This window comes from Lygodium microphyllum, chromosome 21 (assembly GCF_053477565.2).
Source record: "Lygodium microphyllum isolate KBCC chromosome 21, Lygodium_microphyllum_v1.1.10, whole genome shotgun sequence".
NCBI classification, from domain to species: domain Eukaryota; kingdom Viridiplantae; phylum Streptophyta; class Polypodiopsida; order Schizaeales; family Lygodiaceae; genus Lygodium; species Lygodium microphyllum.
In genome coordinates this window covers 115,993,476-116,006,644 of record NC_141155.1, presented here as the reverse complement: position 1 = coordinate 116,006,644, position 13,169 = coordinate 115,993,476, and the positions used below count along the sequence as shown (strand labels likewise).

The 13,169-nt window shown below is 38.5% G+C and overlaps 1 protein-coding gene across 1 annotated transcript in view; it reads left to right on the top strand.

The window, feature by feature from the left end:
* Nucleotides 1–8,010, top strand: part of SERPIN1 (Serine protease inhibitor (SERPIN) family protein) — a 47,078-nt gene extending 39,068 nt beyond the window's left edge. Inside the window, exon 2 of the mRNA XM_087661615.1 lies at nucleotides 7,141–8,010. Within this exon, the coding sequence (XP_087517741.1) occupies nucleotides 7,141–7,920 (780 nt within the window). The 3' untranslated portion in view covers nucleotides 7,921–8,010. The remainder of the gene's footprint in view (nucleotides 1–7,140) is intronic.
* Nucleotides 8,011–13,169: the final 5,159 nt, after the last annotated feature.

The following is a 13,169-nucleotide window of genomic DNA, read 5'->3' as shown; positions in this document are numbered from 1 at the left end:
CACCAAATACATTGAGATTGAGTATCACAATGTGCGTGACTTGATTGAGGATGGGTTAATAGAGCTTGGCTACTGTCCAACGGAGGAGAATGGAGTATATATATCTTCACCAAAGCTTTTACGAAGGATCTGCTTCGAGTTCATCTTTAGAGACTCGACGTTGGACGGAGAATGTAGTTCACCCCGCAAGTGGACATTGAGGGGGGGGGGGGGGTGTTAGATAAAGAGGTGACCTTTGTGGATCTAGCCTTTGGATGATGAAAGTATGAAAAAAGTACGTTTCACCGGTACTGTTTGAACCATATGTGACTTGAAAATTTAACATACTTTTTTACTAGTATACGTTTAATTAACCTCATTTTCCCATGACACCTATACATTTTTAAAACACACATTATGATGGGAAACTTGACAAAATTTGAATCATACGTGACCTGAAAATTTAATATACTTATCTACTAGTATACATTTAATTAACCGCATTTTTCCATGATACACATATAGTTTAAAACACACATTACAATGTGAAAACCCGACATACTTCAGTCACATTGTGTAGACATTTTGTAAGCCTATAGACTCACCATAGACATTAGATTCACATAATAGAGAAAATTAACCTAAAATAGTCCAAAACAGTATGTTGATCTAGAGAAATGGACTGAAGTACTCAACAAAGACTTAAGCACACAAAAAGGGTTGCTAGATAACAAGTCGATTTTGCCAAATAACAAGTCACATGGGCCCTATGGAGTTGAATCGTAGCAGTTTTGGGGACACCAAGATATAATCTTTAAAATTTAGGCACTTGTGACTATTTTTCTTAAAAAATTTGATAGGTTGAGTATGTTATGAATAGGATACTTTCATACATTCCATACATTTGCAAAGTATGTTATCTGAAATATACTTGGCCGATGGGACATGTTATGCATAAACATACTTCATTTTTTAAAGGCGTTTGCAAATGTTTGGTTGCTCAAATATATGAGTATGAAAAGAAACTATGGTAGCAACTCAAGGCACAATGCATTGAGTTGCAGGGTGTGGGAGTTATTAGGGACCTCTATTTTGGGGTCTGGGGGCTACCCCCTTAACCCTAAACCCTAAACCCGATGGTAAGATGAATATTCCTTGGTTGACTAGGGAAGGATCATAATATGGTCAAACTGGCCGACTAGAATACCTTCCCGGGTTGTAAAAGGAAGACCTCTCCAAAGCCATTGTCAATCTATCTTTTACCCAATCAAAGTTCTTTTAGCTAGCCTTAAGCTCTTTGCCTATCATCTGTCTAGATTGCCATCTAAGCTTTACAATGGAAGTGTATGGGTGGATAGAGCCATCTCTGTATTAGTTCGTTTGAAATTAAAGCAATTTCTATTCTTCACATATTTGCTGTGTGTTCTCTACTCCTTGCTTAGATTCTGGTTGTTGCACCATGTAATTTTTACATTGCTATGTATAATGCGGAGCTATGGGGCTTGCTGGATATGGGCATATGAGTTTTGGTAGAGTCTCATGACTCTTCAGAGGTGTCAGATGGTTGATGCTTTGCTTACTTTGGATACTCCACTTCCCTATGCTTGTGAGGGTTGCATTCTTGGCAAAATGCATAGGTTTACCTTTAAAAGGGATGGTGCAATGCGTGCTGTTTGGAAATTACAGCTTATACATAGTGATGTGTGCGGTCCCATATGGACTTGTGCTCTTGGGGATTATCTTTATTTCGTCACATTTATCAATGACTACTCTAGGTACACTTAGGTGTATGGTTTGAAGGCCACATTGGATTTATTTATGTACTTCAAACATTTGGTTGCCAAATTCGAAATTAAAATTGGTTTAAAAGTGTAGACTATTTGCATAGACAAAGGGGGTATTTTTATAGATTGAGGGGGAAAGTAAATGTCTAAAGCCTTTGAGGCTTATTTGCTAGACCATGGCCTTGCACATCAGTTTATAGTGAGGATGACTCCTCAATAGAATGGAATGGCGGAACGCAAGAACTGTACTCTTATGGAAATGACTAGATGTATGTTGAAGAGCAAAGCCTAAAGATGAGACTAGTCTTCCTTCTGTGGAGGGGTGGTAATAACTTGAGTATAACTTAATTACATCAAGCAATAATTAATGAAATGTTGAAACACAAACATTTACTAACCAATCTTGGACATTAGACACTTTGCTGGCCCCAACGTTGGTGCCCTTTTGGTATTTCTTTATCTTTAGTTGCAATTGAGTTCGAATACAATGGGGTTCTTTCAATCCCCTTCGCAATCCAAAAGCCCTTTGCTATCAATAATGACTAGTAAGTCTTCAAATTGATTTGCCCTTTGATTTGCTTGGGCAGTTGGCTTTCGCTGACTCCTTGGGAAATGAAATTGGCTCCAAATTCGAATGTTGGCTGGTCTCTCACTTGAATCTTGTTGAGAATTAATTCTCGGCCCTGAAAATTTAAGTCTTGAGGCTTTAATTTTTTGGCATGCTTTCCAAGGTTGCTATCAAACCCTAATTTCTATTGTAAATTAGGTTTTACAGTAGAGAAGAATACAATTTCTTAACCTCTAGGGATTAGAATGCTGAGATCTTTAGAGTAAGGTTGGAAAATGGTTGGAGAATGAGAGAGAATGCTGAATAGAGAGAAAATTTAGACTTCCATAGTGAGAAAACGGAATAAAATCAGTTGTTGCTCTATCTAGATAGCCACGAAAGCTGTCTCCATTGATGGAGTACATTGAATATGATGTTTGTTTGGCTGAAACAGCCATCAAAATATTGTTACCTATTGATGCCACTCTCTTCCAGAGGATCTTTTGCTGGTTGAAAATGACCTATTAACTGTTGTAGCAGCTATGGTAGCCTTCTCTTTGTCTCTCTCAACTTACACAAGGTTGGAATGACCTTCTCTCTCTCCCCTAACCTCAAAAACGTCTTTCCCATTTGAATGGGCAAGTTTTACCAAGTGGCAGCATTCTAATCCAAATTTCTAGCTTTATCTATTATTAAATTAATTTACAGCTTTAAGATTTTGAAATGTAATTTAATAATTACTCTAGTGCCTAGAAAAGATAAACCTGGTTTTTCTTCTTGTTCTTGTCCTTCTTGTTGTTCCCTCTCGAACTTGCAGTAAAAGCTTTTGTAGAGCCCGATCCATAGGCTCCAATCTCCTTAGGGTACTCTTGGTGCTCGGTAGATGAGTAAGAAGGATCATCACCATATCCTCTGAAGATACTGTTGGAGTCTTGACTCATGGATGGAAGGCCGAAGCTCATCTCACATGTCCTCCAATTGGTTGATGTGAGAAGGGGAATCATTAGCTAATAGCATCTAAAGTTTCTTCTCCAAGGTGATGCGATGGGCAAAGGTCTTTTGATGATATAGAGAAGCTAACTATGTCCACACTTTTGTTGTAGTCTAAAGTCTACGCACGTGGACAAGGACAAAATCCTAGAAGCTCATGAAAAGGAAAGATTGGGCTCTAGAATTGAGTCGATCCCATGGAGCGGCTTCGTCCATCATAGAATCAATGCGGGGATCTTCCATTGGACTTGGAACATGGGCGGTAACAAACTCCCTAAAATCAAAGGTGTCAAGAATGCACTCCACTTACATTACCAAAGGGAGTAATCCATATCTAAAAACTTGCACACACCCCCTAAAAATTTACTTTCTGGTGTCGGGATGCCCAAACTAAGGGAAAATTAACTACATCCTACAAAAGGAAGTTATAGATGTTGTGCACACTTTGTAGAAGATCTGAACAATGTAGAAAATCTGCATTCTTTTCAACAGACCTGGTCCAAACAACAAGATGACTGTGGTTTTCTCTTCGTTGAACTTCCGAGTCCTCAATTTGGCAATGATACCATGTGAGAGTGCAATGGAAGGGAAAACATGAAAGGGAGAGAGAAGGGAAGAGAAAGACTGCAATGGAAGAAGATCTGCACTGAACTTTGAAAGAATGTTGAGTACAAGGACGACTGATCAGTCCTTGCACATGGCTGAAGGTGACAGTGAGGGCACCAGATGGGGCAGTGTGCTGAAACCTACAAGATAGAATGACCAGCCGATTGTGGGGGTTGAATATCTATATAGAGCTAACATGAGCTAAATCTGGCAACCTGCTCTTGTAGGAGTCATAAATGCTGGCCAACTAAATAAAATAATAAAAAATATGCTGATTGCCAATAAATGATCAGGTTGCCCCATACTAGCTAGTGTAAATGCAGCCCAGACTCACAAAAAAAAAACATAAGAGGTTGGAAACTAAGCAGCCAATGTGAATACACCTAAAACCCAATTGAAAAAGAAATGCACTTTAATTCATGCTCTAGAAAGAGTTGCCTCCTTCATCAAAACACAACAAACTGAATGTCTCAGCTCCTAATATCCTTGTTTGACTTAGATTGAGGCTCATAGGTAGGAGACGACTCTACGTGACTAATAAAATAATTTAAAAAATGCAGCGAAAATTGCTTGCTATGCGACATAAATAGTCCACCCAATCCAACCTACCCGACCTGCCTAGAAATGTGCCCAAATTGCTGGCGATTATAGAAATACTATCCAAGCTGCTCCTATACATGGTGAATCTGCTTAAAACTACCCTAATTTGTCTTGTACATGCTTGTGCCTGTCTTGGGGATAATCAAATCTCTAACAACGATATAGACATAATCAGGATGACACAAAACTGGATCATACGAACTTGCCATTGGCATTTGTATAATAATCAACTCTCAAGTTAAGAATAGATACTAGATTGATAGAGTCCAATAACTAAGAAAAATCCCAAAAAAATAAGTCTCTCATCCAAAATCTTAAGCCCTCGTGAGTCATTACTCATCATCAATATCATGTTTAATGTTGCCCAACAGTTTTCGACAAAAAAACCATGTTTTTGGGATCCCCCTCCTCCCCAAATCAAAAAAAAAAAAACCACTTTTTTCTGTCAGAAATGTTTCTTACTTCAAGAAATGTTTCATGAGTTTTGAACTCAAAGAAATACATTTCTTTGCTACTATGGGTGCGTCATTCAGCTTGCTATAGTGATCATCTCCAATCAGCCTAGCAACTCCTATTGGTTGCATTTTGCCCCAACGACTAATCACCTCTCAATTGAGGAGAGACTATCCACTCAGGACACAATTGAAAGTTTCAAGTTCTTCACAAACATATTTATGACATATTATGATTCATTTTGGATTTTGACATTTTGTCAGTTTGTTTTGGAATGAGAATTATGATGTTGCAACTTGACTTAGTCCATATTGTACAATGCCTATTTACATGTTTTTCTCAATTTCTGTGTGATATGTATGAATTATAATGTTTGAGGTCTGAACTATAGTAGAGCTTGCCCAAAGACTTAACTTTGACATAAGTCAATAATGGATCATGGATATGTAAATTATTCCCAATTCACTCTCATGTATTATCACTCAAGCTTGATTGACATTTTCTTTGTTTGAGAGAGAGTTCCATAGAGGTTCAAAACCTATTTCTCTAGTTATAATTATTATAAAACCCTATATTAAAAAAACTTGTGTTCCTTATTTTACCCCCCCCTCTTGAAAGAAACTTTTGAAACACGTTTTTGATGTTTTGTTTATAAACATTTCTAGCTGCTATGGAGGCACTTGATGAATGGAGGTTGGGAAGAGTTGGGATAACCTGCAAAACTAGGGATGAGGTGAGTGGTTGGGTAGCCTCCTATTTATAGATGTGGATCCTCCCAAAGTTTGGTTGTTTGATTATGGGACACACAAACTTCTGTAAAATTTGAGTTTTGGGGCTGTTTTAATGAGCTAATGAAGATTTAATGTATAATGCATCTATTTCAGCTTAAAAGTTGACACTTCACTCACCTTCACAAAGATCCACAAAAAATTTGTCTCACTTTGCTGAAACTGCAGGCTGTGTGTCTCAGATAAAATCTTTCTTTTTAGTTGCTGTCTGTGATTTAAGAACTCTGCACACTAAGCCTCTTTATCTTACATTGGTATCGGATCTAGCTTTTCTTTTTCTTGAGGAAAGCTTACCCAGGACAACCAAGATTTCTCACCTGTCAAGGGCTAAACAAGAGCACAAGTAAAGAGAGAATAAAGACGGGGAGCCCTGTTTCTCTAGGGGCAGAAGAACGATCACCTCTTTTATTTTTCTTTTTTTAGGAATCACTACCAAGACACAGAGAAGCCTCAGCAAGCAAGCAAAGAACTGTGTCAAAGTATAATTAAAAGGAAGAGCCTATTTCTTGGTGATCCGGTGATGGAGGTAGAAGAGGAGATCGATTTACAAGCCATATGGGCTAATTATGAGCAAAATGCATGAGTTGTTTTGGAGAGGGGGTTCATACTGTAAATTAGCAAACTGAGGGTAAAAATGATGCAGTAGGGAGACTGACAATTCAGTTGTTTGTAGCAATACTCGTATGGAAGTTAGGCATATGCATCATATTGATGATGAGGCTTCAAGATTTATCCCGAGAAGTCATTATATGCGCAATCATTGGGTATTGGCTACAATAGAAACTCAAGCTTCTGTATTGGGTTTAATTTGTTTCAGCTTCCCACATCACCTGGCATGTATATCTTACCTTTGAAGGATAACAATCCTTTTTGAAAAAGAAAACTGACACAACAACTATTCTAATAGAGGGTTTGATCCTGGAATCATGGCCTGAATAAATGAAGCCCACTATCTAGCTGCCAGTAACATGACAATTGGTTATGGAACATAGCAAATTTCTAGTCCCTGTCTGAATGAATGAAGACCTTTTTTGGTGGCCATCGAAGCGGGAGAGACTTACATTAAGCAAGTCTTTCTTTTACAATGTACTAGATGTTTAGAATATGCAATGCACAATCTGTACTTGTTAAGCTTGAGTTCAGTGAATTAAACAAAAGAGGATAAATGTTTCACAGACGGTACATGCTATGCACATTTCTACTTGTAGAGGCTTCCATTGGGATCACGTGCATTCTTAATTCTTCCTTTTCCGTGAAGATCTATAACAATGCCATCATTTGGTTGGGTGCTCCACACCTTGAATAATTTCTGCAAATGACAAATCTATAACTGAAAGGGAAGGAATATGCATGAGCTTGCTAACATATGTTATGCCTTGTAAATTCTGAACAGGTGGAAAATGTTAGAATGGAGGTTAATGGTTGGGTGACTGATGAGACTAAGGGAAAGATTCAGGAAATCCTTCCTACTGGTTCATTGACGGACCAAAGCAAACTGGTGCTTGCAAATGCAATGTACTTTAAAGGTGCATGGCAGAAGCCTTTTCCTGCGTCCAGTACAGAAGAAGGAAACTTTTATCTTTTAAACGGAGAGACTGTGAGTGTTCCAATGATGACTACTGATAAGAAACAGGAGATCTCAGCGCATGGTTCTTACAAGGTTCTGCGCCTACCATACAGCCAGGGACAAGATGGAAGGTGTTTTTCAATGTACATTGTTCTACCAGAGGAGAAATCTGGCCTGATAGAGCTGGAAAAGTCATTTACTGTCGATATACTGGAGCAACATCTGTCTAAAATGAACTCAGTCAAAGTTAATTCTTTGAAGCTCCCAAAGTTCAAAATCTCAGCAGGATATGAGTTGCCAGAAGCTCTCAATAAGCTTGGCCTCGTGCTTCCTTTCTCAGATGAAGCAGACTTCTCAGATATGGCTGAGCTGCATCCAGGGCAGTCTCTTTCTATAAGCAATGTCTATCACAAGGCATTTGTGGAAGTGACTGAGGAAGGCACAGAGGCAGCTGCTGCCACAGCAGCTGTTGTTGCCTTGAGGAGTATTGACATAAGCCCCCCTATGGATTTCGTAGCAGATCACCCTTTCCTATTTGTCATTAAAGAGGACAAGACTGGAGTTATTGTATTCATCGGACATGTTGTTAATCCTGCGTCTTCCTAGAAACACAAACTGGTAATTAAAACTTTATGTAAGGCAAGACTACGCAAATCATTGTAAAGGTATGAGCTTACTAATTGCTTGTTACTAGAATTTTGGGGCATGCAGTTGTCTGATGGTTGACTTACGCAATTGGTCTTCTGATCTCTTGCTTGGTGTTCGTGTTGGACTTCTTACCATTGTTCCGTAATGGGTCATGAAGATGTGTTTTGAAGACGCTTATGATTTCAAGACATCTCTACATGTGCTGCAGCTGCACCGTACTGTGCAATGCGATATGGCGCTGCCTGGATATGTAAATATCATTAATACAGGAAACCTATGGCTGGTCGATTATAGTTATCGCTGGATATGGTCCACAACTTATACAGCAAGAAAAGTTAGTGCCAATCATAGCAAAATGGGAGGAAGAGAGGAGGATTAGTGCGAGGACAGTGGAAAGGGTGAGAAACTAGTAAATTTGACTTAAGAAAGTCGAACTCTTGCGACAGTGCCTGCCTGTGTGCATATAGTGGCTACAGAGTCGGGGCAGCAGGAGTCATTAATGCAACAGAGGTAGATCAGTTTTGTGGACTTTGGAAGTCCTCATTAATGATCTACTGAAGTCTCATCAGCTTCCTAATAGGAATAAAGAGAGTTTTATTGAATAATGGTCTTCGTCTACTGTATCTTGCTCTTGCTGCACCATGTCATCTGCCATGCATGAACTTCAAAGATTTTGTCACGGTCAAATCAACTGTTTTTTTTTACTTGGATGGAGTGAGGGAGACTACACCCCAAGATTTTGGAGCGCATAATGTGCCGCATTGAGGATATATTTACATTTATGATGACGTAGTGGGTGCCCGTGCAAGCAGCATGAGAGGTGTACCGGTAGCACATTCCCAACTCAGGCGCATGGTATTAAAATCTCGAAGCTGTTCCTTTAGGGAAAGCAGAGGATTCAGGAACGAAAGTTCGTGCTGGAAGAAGTTAAGAAAGCTGTTCAACTCCCCGTAGTATTCCTATCTAATAGTAAGTAAAAGCAAACCCTTTTAAGAGCAAAGGAGCAAGACGTGGTGGGCATCCTGCTTCAATATCTGCATAATAAACTCATGGATCAGTCCGGCTCTGTCGTCAGACTTGAAAGACTGTTTCTTCTAGCAATCCATTTTGCCCATGGATAGATGCTCCTAATGTTATATCATAGTACAGGGGGATCCTATCAGCTCCACCTAACAACAGTTCCTTCCAAGGAAATTCCTGAGGATGGATAGGCATTAGGATTTGGGTTTTAGATAAAATGCAGTAATTTACCACAAACAAATCGACCGTCCTGTGTCCAATGCGCGGCCCATGCCTTGTCTGCTATTCCACACTGCTCTTTACCAGTTTATAAATCTCTTGTTGCGTATCTACAATGTGCCCTCTTGTGTCATCTTGCAAGTCAAATAACATACTTTATTAACTACAAAATAGACGATGAAAATCTATTCATGCGGACCTCAGAAAAAACTTCTTGAGCTAAAGCTACATAAATAAGTCATATGAAGGACTTGAATGATACAATATCGAGAAAGAAAGCTCAAATACAAGGGCTGAGTAAACTACCAGTTGGGGGGTTTGTGATGTCAAACCATGCGGGACTCCAAGTGGAAAAAGGTGCCAAAATTCCAGATACAGAGAAAGGTCACTATCCTCATGTGCTAAGAGTCTCCCCTTAATCTCGTCCATCTCTTGTGGAGTGTGTGAATAAGCTTTGTCTAGATTCCAGTCTCTCTTCAGCATGCGTTTTGCAAATCTGTGATGTGCCTTAGATCTCCTAGTCCAGATGAGCCAGCAATCAGCTCACATCTCCTACTATGTCCCTTATTCCACCATGTCTCCGAGAAGTCTGGAGTGGGAATCAAGCTTCAAAGTGCTGGCTAGAAATGAGAAAGGATCGGCTTCCATGAAAAACCTTATAACCAGATGTTGAGCCTCTGTTGATGACCCAAGCTATTGTCCCCCATCTTTGACTACGTCCCTTGTTGCGAACCTAGGCTACATGAAAATCCTGATGTTGAGCCTCTGTTGATGACCCAAGCTATTGTCCCCCATCTTTGACTACGTCCCTTGTTGCGAACCTAGGCTATTGTCTCCCAAGTTATTGCATCTTAGGCCTTGGGCAATTCCATGCAAAGTCCATGTGTCTTCTCTAGATCTTGTTATTTGACACAAGCTACTGGGAACCTACCATAATCTAGCTATGTACCAATTGCCAAGCTTCTGTGAGTTACTAAGCACACGAGTAAAATCTTTGTAGGAAAGGAGTTGTCATCCAATCTCCTTCAAAAGTGAGTCAAAGGTGGGAGAAATGCCTCGCTATACCAATGCTGGGTGGCCATTTGGCACCCCTTTGATCTTGTTTGTGTGGATCCTCCCAGTCTGGCAGGATAACCAAAAAGGAAATATCACAAGGTTTGTTGAGTAAGGGATCCTTCCATACCCATTGCCTTGGTTCCTCCTGTAAACTTTGCAATGGCATTCTTTGATAGGGCTAGTGTCTCCATCTTCATCCATTATGTAGCTAATTAGATATGTGACTATTTTTCTTTCTCAAAATAAGGTGCTGCCCAAAAATTATAAAAGAAGTATAAGGGTTCAACAACTTAGTTGGGGTTGAAAGTCTTCATGACATGAGTACAAGGCCTCTCAAGGTGGGGCAAGGGTAATGGGGAAAAGTCAAGGGAAAGGGGGCCAAAGTGTGGAAAATAGGCCTGGTAACCCTATGTGTACGGAATATCTATCAAGAAAGACTTCCTAAAGCTACTCTAAGTGCCCATGATGGGAGTGAATAATGGAAGGACCATAACTTTGCTAAGGTGACATATATCTAAGGGCTCTCCACATTGAATTCTAGTTGGCATTGGGCCTTCTAGATATGCCACCTTGCGAGGCTTCCAATGAGCTCCTACACCTCCAATCTCAATGCCACAAGGGCTCTAATAATTGACAAGTGGGTAAGTTTTCCAATCCTACATGAATCCACCTCTTATGATGAATATTATTTTGTGCATCTTGGCCTCATAGAGAAATCCTATCCCTGGGTGAATGGCTGCTAGTAGAAGGCCCCTTAGGAGATACATTCAAAGCTTAGTTAGTCTCTACACTATGGAGAATCCTATAAGTCCCTCTCCACACTCATGGGCAAGTTCATATAACCACAAACAATGCTTTGGGATCTTTGCACACTATTGGAGGTAGCATTGGTAGACCCCATCCTTCTACATCTATGCAAACCAGATGTTCAATGTAAGATCCCTATGGGTCATTAGCCATAAGAAGAAGACCTCAATGGTTGCCAAATATTCCAAAGGCACTTCCAAAAAGTATGTTGAAAAGGCTTTGTGATACATTGCTATGCCTAATGCTAGTTGTACCATATCACCATGCATCATAATATGTTTCTTGATCTACACTAGGAACTTACGAGAGCAATGTGTTGATCTAGCTTTTGTGACTTCCCTAAACCCAATGATAGAGATCCTCCTTCATAGGAGGTTAGGGAAAGTTGGTGTTATGGCTATACAAGAACAACACTCAAAATGTAAATCTGCCATGAATACCTATAACTATAACTCTTAGGGTTCTTGAATCAAGAAACGACACATAATGGCAGATAATCTTTAGGAACATGAGATAGGAATCCAAGACACATCTTGAACAATAAAGAAAACACCTCATCTTGAACATGACAGACTACATCTTCTTGAACATGAAAATGAGAAGAAACGACAGTTAATTTTTAGGAAACAAAGATACGAATTCAGGTTATGATATGAGCAACCAAGAATGGGCACCATCTTGAAGGATTTCCCTTGTATTAGAAGATAGATCCAAAAGGATAATAGATCCAAAAGGATACTATCAAGAAGTTACAAAAAGATAGCTACCCTTCATATGAAACTTAGGGTTGTTTACATATAATCATTTAAGCACATTCATACATTTTCTATCTTTTTATCTCTATTTTTGAAAAAAATAAATAGTTAAAAATAAAAATTACATCTCAAAGAGTAGTAACAACCGATGATTTTTTAATACAAACACCTCTTTCAAAAACTTGATCATGATTTGGTGAAAAGGTGCTCAACTTGAGGGGCACCTTACCAAATGTTGCTATATACTTTTGCATGGATATCGGCAAGTACCCATGCATTTCCTCTACATAAATAGACATTTTACACAATCAAAGCTCTAATTTCAGGCCAAAATTTTCAATATTAGGCAATCATTCTGATTTTGGGGCCTAAAAAATGACCCTAATTTTCGTTTGAATTGTTCAAGGACCCATATTTTAAGCCTAAAAAGCAAAAGTTAACCTACAAAAAAAACATTAGTAACAACATTTATTAAGTAACTTGATCTCAACAAGTATTCCTTGAGTGATTCTCATATAGGAGAATGGATGACTTTGGAAAGAATGGTGGATGCATTGGGCAAACCTACTATTAGTCATATCTTCTAGAGATGCTAGGTAGTATGATAGGAATACCAATGCTTGGAGATGGATTCATACCAATTGGTAGTTTGTCTTTGTACATGGTTGGGTTCTAGTTCAACAACTTGATATTATGAAGGTTGGATATGTAGAGTTATTGAACTTTTCGATGAAGCTAGAGAAGGGCTCCTTTGGATCCCTTTGTTAAAATAGATATACCTTCTCAAGTTCTTTATCAGAGGAAAAAAGTGAATGGAAGAAATAATTCTTGTGCATGCAATGTTGTGAGATCAAGCTCTCTTCTTTGTTTCTTGTTCCACAATTACTATTGAGAAATAGAGAGAGTGAGGGAGTTTGAGGGACTTAAGAGTCAAGCTTTCTCTTACATCCATTCTTTTGCTTCTCTTCTTTTTCTCCATGCATTATGTGCATCTCAAGGCATCCATAAGTATATATATATATATGTATGTATATATATATGTATATATGTATATATATATATATATGTATATATATATATATATGAGTCAAGCTTTCTCTTACATCCATTCTTTTGCTTCTCTTCTTTTTCTCCATGCATTATGTGCATCTCAAGGCATCCATAAGTATATATATATATGTATATGTATATATATGTATATGTATATGTATATATATATGTATATGTATATGTATATATATGTATATATATATATATATATATATATATATATATATATGTATATATATATATATGTATATGTATATGTATATATATATATATATATATGTATATATATATATATGTATA